This window comes from Acanthisitta chloris, unplaced genomic scaffold, assembly GCF_000695815.1.
Source record: "Acanthisitta chloris isolate BGI_N310 unplaced genomic scaffold, ASM69581v1 scaffold38168, whole genome shotgun sequence".
In the NCBI taxonomy this organism is placed as follows: domain Eukaryota; kingdom Metazoa; phylum Chordata; class Aves; order Passeriformes; family Acanthisittidae; genus Acanthisitta; species Acanthisitta chloris.
This window is the reverse complement of record NW_008689344.1, coordinates 3,432-22,298: the sequence shown is the minus strand read 5'-3', so window position 1 is coordinate 22,298 and position 18,867 is coordinate 3,432. Positions and strand designations below refer to the sequence as shown.

At 38.9% G+C, this 18,867-nt stretch overlaps 1 protein-coding gene across 1 annotated transcript in view; it reads right to left on the bottom strand.

Moving 5' to 3' along the window:
* Positions 1–16,305, bottom strand: part of LPCAT1 (lysophosphatidylcholine acyltransferase 1) — a 51,287-nt gene extending 34,982 nt beyond the window's left edge. Inside the window, exons 1-5 of the mRNA XM_009081373.1 lie at positions 16,169–16,305; positions 14,420–14,634; positions 5,829–5,941; positions 4,554–4,614; positions 2,054–2,112 (exon numbers count right to left, since the gene is read on the bottom strand). Of these exons, the coding sequence (XP_009079621.1) occupies positions 2,054–2,112; positions 4,554–4,614; positions 5,829–5,941; positions 14,420–14,634; positions 16,169–16,302 (582 nt within the window). The 5' untranslated portion in view covers positions 16,303–16,305. The remainder of the gene's footprint in view (positions 1–2,053; positions 2,113–4,553; positions 4,615–5,828; positions 5,942–14,419; positions 14,635–16,168) is intronic.
* Positions 16,306–18,867: the final 2,562 nt, after the last annotated feature.

Here is an 18,867-nt window from a genome sequence, read left to right as displayed (position 1 = left end):
CTAGTTCGTGAACAGAGTAAAAAGAAGTAAGTAAGTAAGAGTGTACACACCTACTACAATCACTTCAGGCTCTAATCTCAAAATCCCTCCCAATACAGCCAGGTAGGTGCACTCAAATCCAAGACTGTTCTCATCAGTACTGTGGAACTCAGAGCTCTGAACATACACCAGAGCAGGTATGTCAAGCAAAAAGCAGTGGGGTGACTGCCCACAATGCGTATCTGGAATTCACTGGCTAAGCAAACATCTTAAGAAATTCCTTTCTAAACATAAAATTAGAATATACAGCAGTCAAACAAGACAAAAAATAGGAAGTCAGGGACAATTAAAGTTCGCTGAAAACAGTGTCTTAGTGTATGAAAAACAATATTCTCTCCCTACTCTGTTGTTCTTACACTTGTGATGGTTTAATCCCAGCTGGCAACTAAAGTACCACACAGTTGCTTGCTTGCTAGCTCACTCCCCCTCCCCTGGGGCGGGCAGGAGAATTGGGAAGAAATGGTAAACCTCGTGGGTTGAGATAAGAACAGCAAATAACCTAACAGCATCCTAACCCAGATAAACCTCACCTTCACGTATCACATCACAGCAATCAAAAGTAGTAGGAAAAAGTAAAGTCCCATACACAGATTCATGCCAGCTCCCAATGGATATTTGTATAAATAGTTGTACTTTCTTTTATGACACTTTGAGGTAACATTAAAAAACAATTAAACTTCATTTACATTTATATTGATTTACTTCAATGTTAAAAGCTCACCATTTCTGTTAATAAAATACTAGAAACAATATTAGCTTACAAACATTGCATATTATGTACTACAGACAGCAAGGACATTTCAGCATCAAACTGGAGTTTTGAAGATATTTACAAATTAACATTTGATAGCTTAACATTGACAAAAAGTTACAAGGTTTATTAAGCATGATATAAGGCATGTGCATATTTGCCACTTTAACTGGCAGTGCAATAAAAGTTTTAACCTATTTTTAGAAAAGAATCTAAGTCCCAGGCACTCTGCTATAATGCACTAAGCAAGCACAGCAGGCTGCTATTCTGGTCACATCATCCACAAAGATAAGTTTTGGGTTTGTTACTGCAAACGAGTTGACTGTCATCACACCTTGTCTCAGTCAAGAGCAAATGGGGGTCTACGTATACGAACTTGGGGTTTTTTCTTGCTTTTCTTTTTTAGTCAAGCATGTGTTTTATATCAACTTTTAAATTGACAGAAAGGATAATGGATGGAAATATTTGTAAGCAACTCAGGTACCAAGAGGAAACAAAATCCTTCCTTAGAACACAGGGCTGTTAACAGGCTAGTCGAGGAGAGGTTCTCTCTTCTGATGTGAGATACCTCAGCAAAGAGGCAAGGTAGCCCCTATTTTACTTCTGACACTCCTCATACCCTCCCCTAAATAACTTTTATTTTAGAACGGGACAGACCGGACAGGAAAACAGCTCCAGAAGGCTCAAAAAGAGTTATTGTAAATAAACAGTATCATTTGCAGTTTACCTGAATCTGATTTATATTGAAGGACTACTCCAAATTAGCTGGCGTTTAGCATTCTTGAGCCAAATACACATGAACATAAAACTCAGACAACAAGATGCTTTATAAAGGTGCAGAGGTCCTCAACACATTATACCCTGTCATCTAGCTAGCTGTGTTAACTCAGGACTAACACCACCATAGGCAGGAGCTGCAGCACCATCTTCCAGTAATATGTGGCGTGAAAAAACTCTCCAGCACACACTGCAGTAACAGGGAGCATATGGGAACACAGATTCCAGACAGAAATTGACATTTGTCTTGCCATTTGTACAGGATAACCACTTTCAGGGCACCTTTTAGGAGTAACCTAATAAAAGCAGAAACATTTAAACTGTCTCAGTTAAGACTACATATCTTGAGCTTTAAGGAAGACATAGTTAACCAATAAGCATTTATTAATGATTTTCAAATTTCTAAACCTAAAAGGTTACAGAGGTGTCAATGTATTTAAAGGAAAATGTCCAGTGTTTCCAACCACACCTGCAAACTCAACTTACCAGTTTGTTTGGATAACGTAAAACCACTGGCTGTACAGGAACTCCAGGAATAAATGCTCCTAGAAGGCACATGTGACACATAATTACTTTATAATGCATTTTGATAAAGAAGAAACTTACTGCAGCAAGAAAAAAATTATACAATTAATGGGCCAATAGGAATTAGTTTAAAGTGAAAAAGCAAGACCTGAAGGTAGTCTCAAAAGTAATCGAAAACGCAAGCACTGGGGAATGACAAGGTATAGCCACTTTTTCAGCAGATAAATAATCAAAATTGCTTGCTTATATTCTACAAATTATCCTCTACCACTTAACTATATTGTTATGTACACCGTAAAAGCTCAGTACCAAATTCAGCTTGATAAATGATTAAAAAAGATGAGAATGTGTAAGATAGTTAAGTCAATTATATTCCCTGTGGTTGATGATATTTATTATTTTGTGAAGAACCTAAGCTTTCGTTTGCAAAAGAACCTTTCTATTTTTATCTGAGCAGCAACAATTTATAGGCAATTTATCATCTCTGAAATGGCAGATTTAAAGTAACTTACAATCTGTAGCTATGGAAAATTTAATAGCTATAAAGTGTTGAATTAGGGCTATTATACAGAGGCATTGCTACATTTAGTATGAAAATTACAGTTCTGATAAATAAGCAGCACAAGATCTATGTCATTTGCTAAGCATTTTCTTGGTTTCTAGTACAAAGATGGGGTAAGCATGATAATTATCTTGCACAAGACTTCTCTAAACATCTTTTTCTCATGAAGAAATTAAGACAGTCTCACTCAAACTATGTTATTTATGACAATTTAGTATGTTTTGTCTAATATTCTGATTTAAATTAAGAACAAAACAATTGAAGTATACTGTATACTTAGCATTACATTTGGTTTACAGAATAATTGTTGAAACATGAAAATAGAAACTGTTAATGGAGTACAAATATCCTTAAATGAAAGTGGTCTGAATAGAATCTGGCAAAGATTTGGTTTGTGGCTAATGGTACTTTCTGTTCAGCCTCGAAGAACAGTCTAAGTAACTTTTTAAATAATCCAAAGCTGACAAAATCTGAGTGATAGATGACACCATTACTGTTTGACCAAAATTAAACTACTTTGCCCTGTATTACTAGTTACCACAAACACAAAACAAAAAAACCACGTGTGTAAGAGCAAGGAGCATAGGCCACATGAGTAGAATGGGGAAAGGCATCCTGAAAGCAGTTACTTGAATAGAGACCTAAAGTAATATAAGTGAGGAATTTTGAGGCAAAGGATTTCTGGAAGTATAGATGGATACAGAAGTAGGTTTCAGTAAGAAAAGTGTGAGAATCAAGAGGCAGATACCAGCATCAGAGGAGAGGAAGGTGAGAATTTGAGACAGAAGTACATGGTGCCTGGCATGTTTACGGCACAGAGGGAGGGCAGGAAATCAGGTCTTAAATGAAGGATTCAGGCTAGTTTTCAAAGGATGGTCAGGATTCAGGTGGAGAGGGAAGGAAAGTAAAGACCTAAGAAGCAGGTGCTCCCCTAACCACCATTCATTCATCTAAAAAGGTAAGAGCTGAGAGACAATACTGAGATTCCTTCAGCCAAATGAATCAGTGCAAGGAATCACAATGCTGACTCACTACATGATATTCTAATAGTGATACGCAAGTTGCAAGCGATGCAAAATACAAGACACACAGTAAGACAAGAACACAATGAGCTAGGCAGAAACCTAAGGAAGAGTCAGAAAACACATTCACAACTGCCTTGCTCATTGCAGCCTCTTCACTGACCATCTCCTTACCTACACCATGAAGGCAAGATTACACTAAAGGCTGGTGGTTCACTGCAGTATTGGCACTATTCCCTGTAGGAACTGCAGTTTACAGATGCAGCAATGTTTAGTGCTATATTCTTTGCTCATTTGATAAGATAAAAGCATGATACTAACTAAAAGAGCTTAGAATGTGAATGTTAAATAAAAATTGTAACAAGTGGCAGCCTCTGCAACACTGCTATATGGGAAACATTTTTGCCCCATTTTCACCAGAATGAAACTCCAGGAAGAGTTTGGGAGGAATCAGCCAGATCCAACACAGCAACAAATGCTGCACCAGCCTGAAATAGATACACGCTGCTACCTTGAGCTTTATCGTGTATCTATAAACGCTGCATGATGCACCCAAAAGAGGAAATAGAGGGGGCAAGAAAAAAAAATAAAAAAGAAGAGACAACCACAAACAAAAACCCAGTAAGAAACACTAGTCCTCCAGCTCATATGCATCTCAGAACCTAAGAAAAAAACTGAATTACCTAAAATGTTTTGTTCAACGGTGGAATAACAATCTTCCTGTAGCATCAGAAAATGTCTATTCCAATTTCAACCTACTGCAAGATTTTTAACTCAACTTCTGCAACAGCAAGCAAATTACAATGCAAGTGGTATTTCAGAAAATGAAGATACAAGAACATTCTGTAGAGAACAGAGAAATGAGTATCATACCTACCAGGTTTGAATGTAATTAGACAGGATCGGTTTGTGCAAGTGCCCTCTGGGAATATCATTATCTTGAAGTAAAAGAAAAGTTGACTTTTAAGAACTATTTCAATGTGGGTTTATTTATAAACACATCTTTTCAAAGCTGACATTAACTGATTACAGCAAAACTTTTTTCAGGGAAAACCAGTTCAGTTAAAGAAAAAATGGTGCTCAATAAAGAAGACAAGTAAAGTTCTACCTTAACTGCAAAAATATTTTTTTTATCTGCGAACTTGCCTCTTTCTTGCCCTTCAATTATAACTATTTATTGGAACACTGACAGTGACTCGAAACGCTTGTTTAGCGTAAAAGCATTTTCACCAAAGGGTTTGGTACTGGCAAAAATATCATATTCTGTCTTGCACCAAAACAAAATTCCTGCTCCCAGGCTACCTGCTCTCAGACTAAGAAAAGATTGACAGTTATTTTCTTTTTGCTATTGCTTGGCATGTGCACAGATGTCCAAACGACAGAGGCTGAACATACCTAAATAGAATTCTAACGAAACAAAAAAATGTTCAAGTTGACCTGAATTCAGCACAAGAGAGTAGATTGTAAACAAATAAAAAACCTCGAACCCCACCCACATCATAAGGGGACAAAGCAATGGACTAGAATTAACATTACTAGTTTTACTACCCATTCTGGTACTAGCTTGTTTGAAATCTCATGATGAAACTCACGATGCAAAATCTACTATCACCTGTCACATTTTTATAGCTGTTTACAATGTTTCTGCAGTCCAGTATGCAGGGATAACCACTGTAAGTAGCAACAATGCCATACTTTCATCATGTGGTCCAATAGAGATGGCTTGGGCAATTGGAACATCCAAATTGCATTGGCTGTCTTGCCCAGAATCGCATCTCCGACAATGACAGTATGCCAAAAATCTTCCAGTGTCAAAGAACACACAATACTTCCCCAGGTATTCTGCTGAGCACCTGATTGTTTTCTCCTTAGAGGACTTTCTAAACCTGCTGTGGTCTGTCCATTTAGTACCACTTAATAGAGCTGTCTTCCCATGTACTTACCCAGCTCCCCTTGAAACACAATGCCATGAGAAACAGATAAGTATCATACATGGTATCTTCTAGAGAGGATGGGGAAAACTTCACCCCCCCACACACCCACATCCCCTCCCCAAACCATCTAAAGCCAACCACAATGAAAAAAGTAAACTGCATATCCAAAGCCTGGAAATGCCAAATACCATGTGTCACACAGTAGCAGAATACAGTACCTGTGGCCATTTACCATCAGACTGAGCACGCCTCTTGATCTCTTCAACAGTTTTCCTGCGAGAATCCTGGTCTGACCGAGACACAAATACTGGTCGGATGTATTTGATTAGAGCTGAAGAGGAGGAAAAACAAAAACAAGCAAACCAGCTTTTATTTCCTCTTTGCTTGAAAAAGATTCCCCTTGCTCCCCACCTAGTAGTCCTCTGGATAAAAATTTTGGCAGAAGAACATAACTACTTTACTATATTACATTGCGAACTTAAATACTCAGCTGAATTACTGCAACTTCATTGAAATATTTTCATGAATTCCTGTGAGGAAACCATTTTTGCAATTTTGGCACTTTGTACTTGTTCAACTTTTAATAGACCAATACACATACAACACAGAATATAAAACATGATTGTGCATATTATGTACAGTTTTCTGCAACAACGTAACTGTGGCCATCTATAGGCTATTTCTTCCTGCGACAAACATAACAAAATCTACAGTCACCCCAACCCAGCAAAGCTGTAGGAATCTCTAAGTGCTTCCAAAAGACATCCCATGGGTCAGACTGTTACTCTCTTTAGAGAGTCTTCTGTCTTCTATGATAGCTCAGGTTCACTAAAGGTGCATCACCAAAGATATTCCATACACTGATGCTATTTTTTTTGTGAGGAACTGGTATCATCAAAAGTAAAAAGCATGCTTATTTTCTTGGCTGTCACCTACGTGTCTTTTCCTTATACCAGATGAGTTAGACTTCAGACATCCTCTTCCTGGCTCAGTGGGAAACATCTTGGACATAGCCAGACACAAAATGAACAGGAGCAAAAATCAGAAATCAATCTACAATATCCTCTCCATGCCATCCTGTCACAAGGACAACTTTCAAAATAAGTAGCATATACAGCTTTTTTTTTTCCAGCAGTGTCCAAAATCACTACAAGAGAAGCATCTGCTTCATGCTTTTATTTAAGCAGGTTGCCTTCAAATACTTTTTAATCTTTTTTGTGTCTTGTAATTTTATTTGGAGGTTCAAGAGTCACTAAAACATTAGCTATTCGATTTGCCAAAAAAAATAAAAATACAGTTTTCCTGTTCCAACCACTGTGAGATGAGTTCACTGACACCAGTTGTATAATCTTCTTTTGTCAAGGATAGACTTGCTGCGTTAATGGATCAGCCAGTGCTTAAAGCATGAAGGAAAAACAGCATAAGGAATTACAGCCCTATACTCAGCAAAAGCTGCTGGTTCTGGTGTTATCCCACTGGCAGTTTAGCCAGCAACTCACCAAAATCCTTCTATGGCTCTGAGAAACTAATCCATCAAACCTTACAGCAAGTTCTCAAACATCCAGCCAGTCTCTGAAATCCTGCTTTTACCCCACAAGTTGCCAAAGCTTAGGAGACAGTATATCAGAGAAAAGTTTTCTTACTCTTGCACTTGGCCCTATGTGCCTGCTCTTAGGCAGTATCTATAGCACAACGCTTTCTAGGGGAGTGAAGATCATCATGGATGGGGCAGCTGGAGTTATTGCTGAAGGAAGGTTAAAAAAACAAACAAAAAAGTGCCCCAAAACAAACCACAAAAGAATACACAAAAACAATCAGGGGAAAAAAAACCCCAAGCAAAGCAAAAAACCACCACCACAGAACAAGCAATAAAAATGGCAAGGGAAACCTTACTTGGTAGCCTAATTGTTTATTTCGTTTCTTAGTGATGCCACCCCTGAGTTTGCCCTGCTGTTGCAATTTACTATTCCATAGCAAAACCATCATCGAGCAAAAGAAAGCAAAAGACTCAAACATCCCCAGCCTCCACCATGAAGTTTCTTTTACATTAGACCCTAATGACGAAATTCGGGTTACTTCAGGCCAAGGAATGAACAAGATAAATCCAGAGCTCCAAGGCTCTTATCTGAGGAAATGCTTCAAAAGCAGGGTCTTCTTTATAATACAGGACAGAAACATCAGACCTCAGTAGCACCATCTGTATCTCAAAAACTGTATCTCAAAGTAGCGCTAGCCCGGGAGCTTTACTGTTACAACCTTCCCAAAAACCAAGCTGCTGCAATGTTACCAAGCTCCTAAGTAACACATGGTAAATTATCTTACAAATTACCAGCACCACAAACAACAACACACCCACATGCAAAGAAAAACTATTATGGTGTGCTGAAAAACAACAGTGAAAACTGAAAGCTTTGTTTCCTACGAATTTGTCCTGCCTGCTCAATTATATGACACAAAATAGGCTTCAAGGTAATTTAATTTCTTTTCTCATGGTTCTAATGGTATTTTCACACAGATTGCAGAAATTAGTACCTTTTAAACAATCTGCTTTCCTTCAAATATGTGTGAAGACATCACTGTTATAACTCATCACATCAAATCTTAGCCTAATAGACAGGGTGGTCTTCTTAAGACTTACTTCATTAGAGAACAGACTAAAAAGCTAACAGAATTCTTGTTTTAATATTAAACAGCAGCTGAAGATCCTATAACACACCAACCACCAGGGCCGTAGTGGTTAAGTCCAACAATTTCAAGTGAAATTGAAACTCTCAGTCATCGGTAAGAAACTGAAAGTACACACCAAGGGAAGGGCTAGCTCTGTACTGCCTTTCCTCATATACTCTTAACCACTTTTGAAAACAGAGCTCAAGGTTACACAGACCTTTACTCTAACCATGCATTTTCATGTTCAATAAATATACAGAAATCAGAAAATTCAAAAGCTGTACCAAGTCGATCTGTGCAAGAAACAGTCAGGAGCAGGGCCAAAGGTCAGAAAAGAGAAGCTGAGAAACATACCAAATAGGCAGACAAGATGAGACTGAGGTCAGAAGCCAAGTCGAAGCATAGGGAGGTTTGGAGACAGCACCATAAGGTAGTATGTGATGCAAGGAACAGGGAAGACTAGACCAAAGTCAGGCCAGGAGCAAAAAAGCAGCATGCATGAAAATGCTCCAGACAGCTGGCATACTGAGCAACTAAAAGAAACCACCAGAACTGGCAATATGCTTAACAAACAAAACAATCATATCCTTCTCTGCTCAGCAATTTACCTGTCCAAGACTGTAAACAGGTAGTGAAGATCACAGCTCAAGTACTCAGAGATCCTGAAAAATGTGCTTGCCCCTCACTCCATCAAAACCACGTTATCAATTCTAGCAGGCAATGACAGACAATCCCTCAATTCACAAAATCGACCTTGCCAGTGTGATTATTCCAGCTTTTTCTCTAGCAATGTCAGCCCTACTTCATCTAGTCACTCTCATTCCCAACTTCAGATGATTACAAGCAGTCCTGAGGACAGCTGACATGCTGTACTCCACCTTCTTAGGCAGATGCTTGCAATTTAAACAGTACTGCCAGTAATTCATCAGCACCTCTGCCTTGCAGGGCAGCCAGAATGCCACAGATAAGCTAACCAACTGAAAGTTGCTGTAGCACAAAACAGCCTTTTTTTTTTTTAAGAGGACCTGCAAAAATTCAGTATTCCTTTAATTAATTGCAGGGTGGCAGCTTCAACTGATTTCAGAACCGCAACTCCAATATAATCAATTTAAGCACCAGATGAATGCATTAGCAAAAAAACCACCACTTTTTGGGTTTTTTTTTCCTGATGAGCTGAATAAACACAGTGGGAGTCAATGAACTTCTTAGGACAACAGTGGGGGAAAAAATTATTTCACCTATTTCCAGTAAACCTTGTTTCAAATCCGGACATGAAGTGCTACATAACATACAATAGCAGAAAGTATTGTTACAAACCATTTAGATTAGGCTTGACAGTTACAACCATGTAGCAGATAAAGCTACACTGGGAACATCACCATTGGTTCTACAAGGCATCAGAGAATGCAGAAAGCAATGCAATGGAGCACTATATGCAGCTCTTCTAAAATGTATCCATACACACATTTTTGAGTAGGCAGTAACATTTCCATCACTGTAGAATTAGCATCAAATTGACAAAATCGGCTGCAAGAGTAGAGAATGCTGAACCTGAGGCTCTCACTTGGCCTTTCTTCTGAACAACACAAAATCCCGGGACATGTGTTGCTCTGACACCCTGAGATGGCAATCTACAGAGGCACTACAACTGGCTCTGGTTGCATTTAACATGTTGGTAAGCTGTACATGTAGCCTTGCAGTAAGATATTTATTTACAGTATTTACTCCTTGATTCTTTCTACTATGGAAAAAATACAGATTATTTTTCTAACAGCAGTTGCCCTCTTGTGCATTCTGTATTTAGGGTTAGTAAGGTTCAGGAATAAAATTACTTCCTACGTATATTGACACATAGACCTCAATAATGGAAAAAACTCAAGCCCTCACACCCCAAATACACAAAGTTCTATCAATGCACAAAACTCAAATCAACGTTTTCCACTTGGAGTTATATTGTTCTTACAGAAATAGTGTTATTGTAGTCATGGTACTCTACATGAAATTTGTAAAGTTATCGGTAGTATCTTCTTAGAGTAGCAACTACACACAGAAATGCATGTTTTTTTGACTCAAATCTGAACCAACCACTGAAGCTAAATGCATGTCAAGAAGAACTTCTCCAAGTCTGACTAAACGCTTAGCAGATGCACCACCTGACAGAAGGGATAGCAAATATTCCTGGTATAGAGGCAGTGTTAATGGGAAAATTCTTCCCCCTCTTTCCAAAGAGAAAGGCAAGAAACATGCAGTCTAGTCTGTAGCACAAGTAGTGGGAGACAAATAATCAGTGTTCTCAAACTTCAACAGAAGTAAACTCTGTGGTATTTGGGTTGGTCTTTCAAAATGGAATCTATTTCCTTTAAGGACTTCTTGAGGGACAAAGACTTTTTGATATCGCAGAGATTGCTGTTTGCTCTCACACCTGCAGTACCTGTATGAGGGCATGGTTGTATGTTTTAGCTTTCTGCTGCCAGTCTAAGAACTATTTAAGGCAGGCAGTAGTGTTGGTTTGCAGGTTTCCTATATACTGTAGTTTCTATCTTCCCTAAATGATATTAACTAGCATGCTTTTAAAAAAGTGATGGTGGTTTAGGCATTCCATAGCAGTTTAAAGAAGAAGTAATTGTTACTGAATTTTCCAGGACTCCAACCCAAATAATAAAGGCATACCTATGATGCATAGGTGACAGTGCAACTATTCTATGTCTTTCCAAGAGAGTTCCTTTGAGGACTGAAATCTGGCAGGACCATCTGTGTGTCCACAGCCTGGAGGAAACATTGACTTTTCAAATGTAAGTTTAAAGGACAGGATGACATGGATAGGCTTGGCAACAATTTTGAGATGCTCCTCAGAACTGGGGAGCTCATTAATGTACTCAAGGCAGGCTACAATGCCAACATAACATAGCATGTTACCATTCATCATCCTTAAACCTTAGTGTTTAAGCTGCTGATTTACAATGTGTAAAGAGAAGAAATCTGTGATGCCTTCACCTTAGAGCAGGTTTTTCCAAAAGGGGTTTAAGGACTGTTTTGATAAATCTCAGAAGTATTTGAATGCAAGATTCTCACTGAAGAACTAAGAGTCTACCACAATTCTCTTCCTTGAATGCTCTGGAAAGGATGGGGGGGGCACTTGAGGTAAAGGACTGAAGGATTAGGTTGCATAACAGAGCTGATGACTAAGTTGGCATCATTTAAGTTTTGAGATGATAACATACTCTACTACCACGGCATAAATATTTCCAACTGTATTATTTCTTTCTTGTCTGTTAGTCAACATGCTTGAGAAAGACCTGCAACTCACCTCCAAAAGATGAGCTTGAACAATAAAATCCTAAGTTACTAGATGTGGAAAAAACCACCCACAATAGAATCGATAGTTTTTACAGCACAGTATGATTCTCCCTTGCTATATAGCTCTTCTGTATTCTGCCAAGTAGAAATTACCTCCTTCCCCTTTATAAACTTAAGCTAACATATCCCCCATTCATTACACAGGTACCAACCCCCTCTCCTTTTGAGCGGGTGAGGTTACAGATGTTGAGAAGTTGTTTAAACTTTAAATTAACTTATCACCTTAAATTTAGCTTCTAAAAGTTCAGACCATTAAAGATGTTCAAATCACAAAAGTGGTCCAACAAATTCCCCATCAACTCATTTACTGACAAATCCCTTTTCCTTTTTATGGAAGCATTTCTGCAGTAGCACTGATCACTTCAGCAACCAAAAAGAATGAACATTCTGACCTCTCTGAGTTAAATTCTAGATGAATGTGTAGAGTGTTGACAATTCACCAGCCAATCCAAGAAAAACATAAGCACCTTTCCACAGATAGCATAAGAGAAATATCAATGGTCCAATAAAGGGAAATATATTTTGGTGTGTATGCATGGAGAGATGTGTAAATAACATCAGAATTAAAATACTAGATCAGAAAACCTCTTTGAAGCACCAAAATAAATAAATCAGAACTTCACTCCACTGTAAAGTTTTCACTAATTTCTAAGCTGAACTAACCAATACAGTGATTGCTTACCACTCTGTTAAGGTCCGTTTACTTAAACAATACAAACTGCTGTAATTATCATTGCTCATATAAAGGTGTTCCTCTAAAAACAAAAACGTTTTTTGAACTCCGAATCCCAGTTACAACCTTTGCTATGCCTCATTTCTGTGTCATTTTTCTGAATGCTTCATGAGGGACTACATAACTTTTGTGGCTGCATAACATAAAGCAAATGCAGCTATACAGGACAAAACACTCCTTTATTTGACTGCACTGTACATTCCAGTTATTACTGGCCATCAAATGACTACATGTTTTCTGTTTTTCTGTAACTAGTTTTACTCACACATGAACAAAATCAAGCAAATAATTTTTCAAGCATATTGCAGTAAGTCTAGACTTTCAAAGGAATTCTTTAAAAGTTACCTCACAAGGTATATAGAAAATAGCTTGGACTACTCAATCTACATTATTTGTGTTACACCAAGTGAAACTACAACCTCCATACCCCTACAGATTCTCAAGCTTCCCCACTGGTTCCCATTGAATCTACTGCATGGGATAGTTAAGTAGCCACTGCAGCATCTGTCAAACGCCATTGTGCCATTTCATCACATTTCAGCAGCATAACATGACCTGGAGTTTCCTCATCTAGTTTGTGTCCTCCATACCATCTACCTTCAAGTCAAAGGGAGTTCTGCACAGACTACTTTATTTTGCTGACCCAGCAATTATTAAACAGTCAGACCCACCTGAGAAAGAAGATAAATCTGCCCCTGCTTCTATATCTGGACTGCTCCTAAAGCCTAAGTTGGCCTGGATACACCTATGCAGTACAGGAGTGCCAACATACTGTCTCACAACAGTACTTCTTTCAGTAGTGGACAAGGGAGTTCAATCTACTTTGGTTTTCACATTATGCTTGTTTGCATACATTTGTTTTTAAAAACACCCATCTACACCCTTTTTGTTCAAAGCATCTATTCATTTTACGTGGATTTTTCACTGCCACAAACATTAAAATTCTATTAGTCAGATACTCAGTGAAATTGAGATACAATTACAGTTCTGGCCTGAGCTTTACCTGACACAGGCAGACCTTTATATCACGACATTCCCTACATGAAGCTTCCATATGTAACCACTCACCATTTGTGGCCATGTCTCTGCTTCTGTTTTTGAAACATTGATAATGAAAGTTTAGAAGGATGTCAACACCAGGAGCCTGATTCCACTTACTTGTAAAGGAAGTCAAAGCCTTTGTTTAGACTTTAAAATGAAAGAGTCCTAACCAAGGCCAAAGTATAGTCTTTTGTCATTTCTGGATTATCCTTAAAATCTGTGTAATGAGACACAGGATGATTCTTTGAACTTCACTGTTTGTTAAACTCACAACATGGCGGGTTTCTCCAAAATGCAACCAAACCAACAGACTTTGGTTAGAAGCCTACAAGCCCAAAAGCTTATACAGTTTTATTTTGGTACATCCACACCAAAAAAAATCAGAGATCTCTCTCAAACGTATGTAAGAATTTACATTAATAATTCCAAAAATAGCATTGAAACACTACTGACTCAGGCATCTGCTTTTCTTATGACTAAATCTGGGTGCACAACAATGTGTTTTTGCTCATCTCTCACACCCTGCCTGAAACAAACTCATGAATCCATGAAGGATTAGCGGCACTCCCTCAAGGCAGGGTACCATTCAGAGCAGACAACATTCCTAAAACACATTTCTGGGATGGTACCCCAACTCACACTAAGTAAGAAGTCTTGCTGCACCTTTCTCTCTAGCATCAGTCTTCGCTTTTATAGCTCCATCCTAACTTGCTTTTCTATCCGTCAGGTCTTAAAATATTGCAATTCCATGGCAAATGTAACCATGAGTTCTGTAGGATTGCTTTGACTTCATACAATGATTCAACCTTGGAGAAACTGGAAAAGGAGTAACATCCCCCACCAATATTTTTTTCTATTGACATTCACAGTAGACCAGTAAAAAAAAAAAAAAATTCACCATATATTATAGCAAAATTTTCTTTGTGTTTCAGGCCTTTTCATACACAGTCAGTGAACTTCCTAAGCAATCATTTTTATTGTTCTTGAAAAAATAAGTATCTACCAACTTACTTCCCCAAACAGGAATGTCTTTGCTCTCTGCTTTCATCACAATGGAGGCAAAGGTCATAGTTACTGGAATGGCATCAAAGTAGGAAGAATGGGGAGCCACAGTTAATATTGCTGCTTCCGCCGGCAATGCTCGTCTGCCTTTTACATTTATCCAGTGGAATCCACCAGCAAGCCACATCATTCTCATGATTGCTTTCAGCAAAACATCCACTATCCTGTAAAGAGTTGAGAAAACAAGTTATGCTGCCACAGGAACACCTTAAAATAATGAAAAGAGAAACATGACAAACTGAATACGCATGACAAAAGTACGTATAGGATATGATGCTTAAAACAGAGCTGGAACACTACACAGACATTGTTTTTCTCTTCCTCAGCAGATTTAAGAGGAATTTCAATACAAGCTGTCATTCAATTTCATTTTATACCTGAATATTAATACATTTTAATCACAGTCAGATTGGTATTTATCATTTAATTAGTTTTAATTCAACTGTGACTGTTGACTTTCTTCTATACAATGCCTAATAATGTTTTCTTAGTAACATCTAAAAAAGTCTAATAAACTGAGTGCTGAAAAAATGCTATTAGAATATTGCTAGAATGCAATATCCCTGATTCTTGGGTTTGAGCTTACCCAAACAAAACAGTGGAGAAATGTAGGTCAGAGATTCTCAAATACGGGAATGACTACAGAACACACATGAGAGCTCTAGAAATATTTTACTTTCTTCCTTTTTCCCCCGCATCTCCTCCTGAAGTGATTTGGGGGGTTTGTTTCTTTTGGGTTTTTTCTGTTTGTGGGGTTTTGAGGTTTGTTTCTGTGGAGTTTTGTTTGTCTGTTTGGGTTTTTTAAATGACAGTGATGAAAAGAAACTTTGAATCAACAGAATATAAAACCCAAACAACCATGGATCGTTACACTTACAGGGACTGGAGGCTGGAGAGCAGGGTGACACTGAAAACTGGATTAAATGGCAGAGGGACAATCTAAAAAGATTCAAAATAACTGCATGCAAGACTGAAGGCAGTCCATGATTCCTTTAGTTATTATACTGATATCACTCCAAATACCTCTGTGGCTCTCAACCTCCTTCCCTCCTGTGATGCAATACACAATCAGCTTCCCTCACACTAGTGCCAGCTCCTAATTTTAAAGTTTTCTACAGAAGAGGTGATATACTCCTCCTTTCTTTCTCCTCAAATGGCAGCTTTCATGGATGGGTGAACACTGTCTTATAGTCTACTTTAATTAGCATTCCAGTATCAAAGCAAGCATAGACTTCTAATAAGCACCAAAGTATGGGGCAAGCCCTCAGGGAATCAACACAAGTTTTGTCAATTCATCACTGCATAGTAAACAATGGTGTGAAGCAGTTTAAAACAACAATTTAGAATATGAAACCTGGGCACGTTCCACAGAGTCAATCTTCATAACCAGAAGTTAACATTACAGGAATAAATGAAATTGAAAGATGCCATAATGAAAGTTCACACTACATCCTCAATAAAGATAAGAAGCCAGAGATGGGCAGTTTTTTTCCTGTAATTCTTGGGTCACCTAGTAAATCAAACAAACAGTTGAGGTACTTTTAGTTTCCCATCTGAGGAAGGTGTTTAATAATTTTTATATTTTTATTTTGAGAGAAAAGCAGGTGTCTGAGACAGACATGAGATATTTCCCATCTTCTCTGCTTTAAACTTCAAACTAAATGATTCTCTTAGTATTTCACCACTTTGGTGACTCACTTTCGCCACCAGGAGAGGGGTTTTTCAAGCTCTTGCTCGTCAGATCCCATTGAAGCAATGAATGCAAAAGGCCAGGCCAGCAGCATCATAAAAGCAGCAAAAAAGAGTCGGATAGGAAACAGAGTCAAGGTCATGAAGGCAATCTGCAAAATAATAATAAGGCATTATTCCAACACAATCATGGACTGAAAAAGTTGACGATGCCTAGAAACTGATATGAAGTCTTAACATGAAAATACTCAACGTTAAGACCAGCAGAGCATGTGTCAATTCCAAACAAATAACTGTGGTGCATGTGTAACAATTTTTTATTCACCAATCTTAATTATAGCTGAAATACAACACGCTCTTTAAAGCTCATGAAGTCTTAGCTTTCCACTCTTCTGACCCCATGTTTGTCAGTAAATACCACTGCATACTCTTTTCCCTTTCTGCAGCCTCACATTAAGCAAATATTTAGCATGGGTGTGTTGCAAATCTTACTGCACTACAGAGAAGTCAGTCCATCACAGCAACTCCCAGACAGTGATGTACACTTCAGCAGTGTTCATTCACGTGGCAATACAGGATGCAACCTGGAAAACTCTTCCAGGACAGGGCAGGCACCACTTCCTCTGTGGTATGTTCTTGAAACCAGAAGCTGTGGAGAACACTGTACAGAGACCTCTGGACAAACACCCAGACACACATGAGAGTTTAAATTCCAGGTCTGTGCTAACAGGCACAACTCTCTGGAAAGCAGAGGTTTTCAAGAAGGTATCCTCCTCTGGGAAGCTGCAGTGAAGACAATTGCTTCTACACCTCCTCCCAGCACTCTAGTTCTCAGAGAGTCAACCAGACCTCTTCCTTCAACTTTGGTGAAAAAAAGTCATGCTGGAACTTCTTCCATAGACTTTTGAAGAACTCTCCCTTCTCTAAGTTGTTTGCAGCTGTTTCCAACTGTCCTCCAGAGAACACAATCTGTGCAGTAATCCACTGGCTCCAGGAAACAGTTCCAGGGGCCAAGTCCCATCTTTCTCCCTCAGAGGACAGGAAGAAAGAAAAAAGCTCTTAAAATGGAGGAGAGAACAGCCTCAGATCACTAGCTATGTGAGAGAGGGAACTGAAAACTCTTTGAAGCCGACTGAGACAGCACCAATGTTCCTCAGGCTGTACAATGGGTGCTAACAGAAGATAAAGATGACACTATGAAACAGAAGGGGCATGTAAAGAGAATTCAAAAGTAAATACACTACATATTCACAGGTGTACCAGATAAGGTTAAAAAAAAGACACTTTTCAGCATCACAAAAGATGGGCAAGGATGAGTAACCAGGCATAAGGTGCTGTCTTGTGTTGTGCTTAGTCTGATGCATCTCATACTGCTCGGAAAGCTTTACTCATATTCTTCTCTTTCCTGATGCAGATCCAGTCATCATGCAGCTCAGTTTCCCACTGATGAGTTCCTGTTTCCTCACACTTCCCAAAACAACTCAACAACCAACTCACACTGTAACTGCACAAATCTGTAGATCTAGCATAGGGGCAGGGAACACACAGCAGGAGAAAAGCCCAAGACACTAGTTTCAAACCCTAAACTACCAGCCCGCTGCAATGCTGAATTTTACAGTGATGGGTCAGACTGGAAGCATCATCTCATAACTCCCCCCAAAATAGGACTCCAGTCCCTGGACGGACTGCTTTAGTATGCAGAACTGAAAGAAAAAGCAATTTTTTCCCCACAGACAGGCTAGTTTCCCAGGTGAACCAGTAAAACTTCATGAACGGAAATGGTCAGATGAGCACTGAAGTTATAGCAACTCACTCAACCCTGCATCCATAGACAAATGGCAGCAAATAGGGAAGCATTCATCTGCAAACTGGAGATGAGAGAGCAGCTGCCTTCCAAGGTCATAAAATGAGAAGGACCAGACACCAATAAAATAAGGGAAGCAAAATGCTGGTGAGGACACAGTCCTCTGGGATTCACACTCCCTTACTCCCATTTGTCAAAGTCTCCTCCTCAACAAGGGAAGAGCAGAATGGCAGGTGACTGGTGGTGAGCTACTCTATCCCTTGCATCTCTGTAGCAATCCGCTGTATCAAGATCATTTTAGTGCCACATCACAGAATGGAAGCAGTAGTTGCATCCATCAAGTAATGAAAGATGGCATAAATGTGCAGAAAGGGCCTCTTAGTCTTCCAGAGACAGCAGTAGCGGTAAAAGTCAGCAAGAACCAAGTGCACCAAATAATACACAGGGTCTGGCTGTGACACCTGGCTCTTTTTAGCAGGCAGTAGTGCAGTACTTGTCCACACAAGAAATTTAGTAGGAGAGTTTAGCCCCTGAATGTTAGGAATCAAGAAAGACACTAACATTTGAAAAGTATTTCAGTCTACATCTACATTAAGACATCTTCCTGCATAAGAAAGCTTCTAACCAGTAAAACTTATGTGCTGTAATAGTGTACATAGAAAAGGGGAGAAGATCCTGTCCTTGCTGGCCACTGTCAGAGATCAGAATACAGGAGATGTACACTCCAGGTCTGACCTTGTATAGACGTCTTACTTCGGTGATTACATTTCTACATACTTAGGACATTCACCCAGACATGTCTTCTATAAAATTACAAATTCTGTCTGGTAATAAGTCATATGTAAACACCTATGCTTTGAGATACATTAAAAAACAACCCTAAAGGTCCACCTGGAGTTGTACC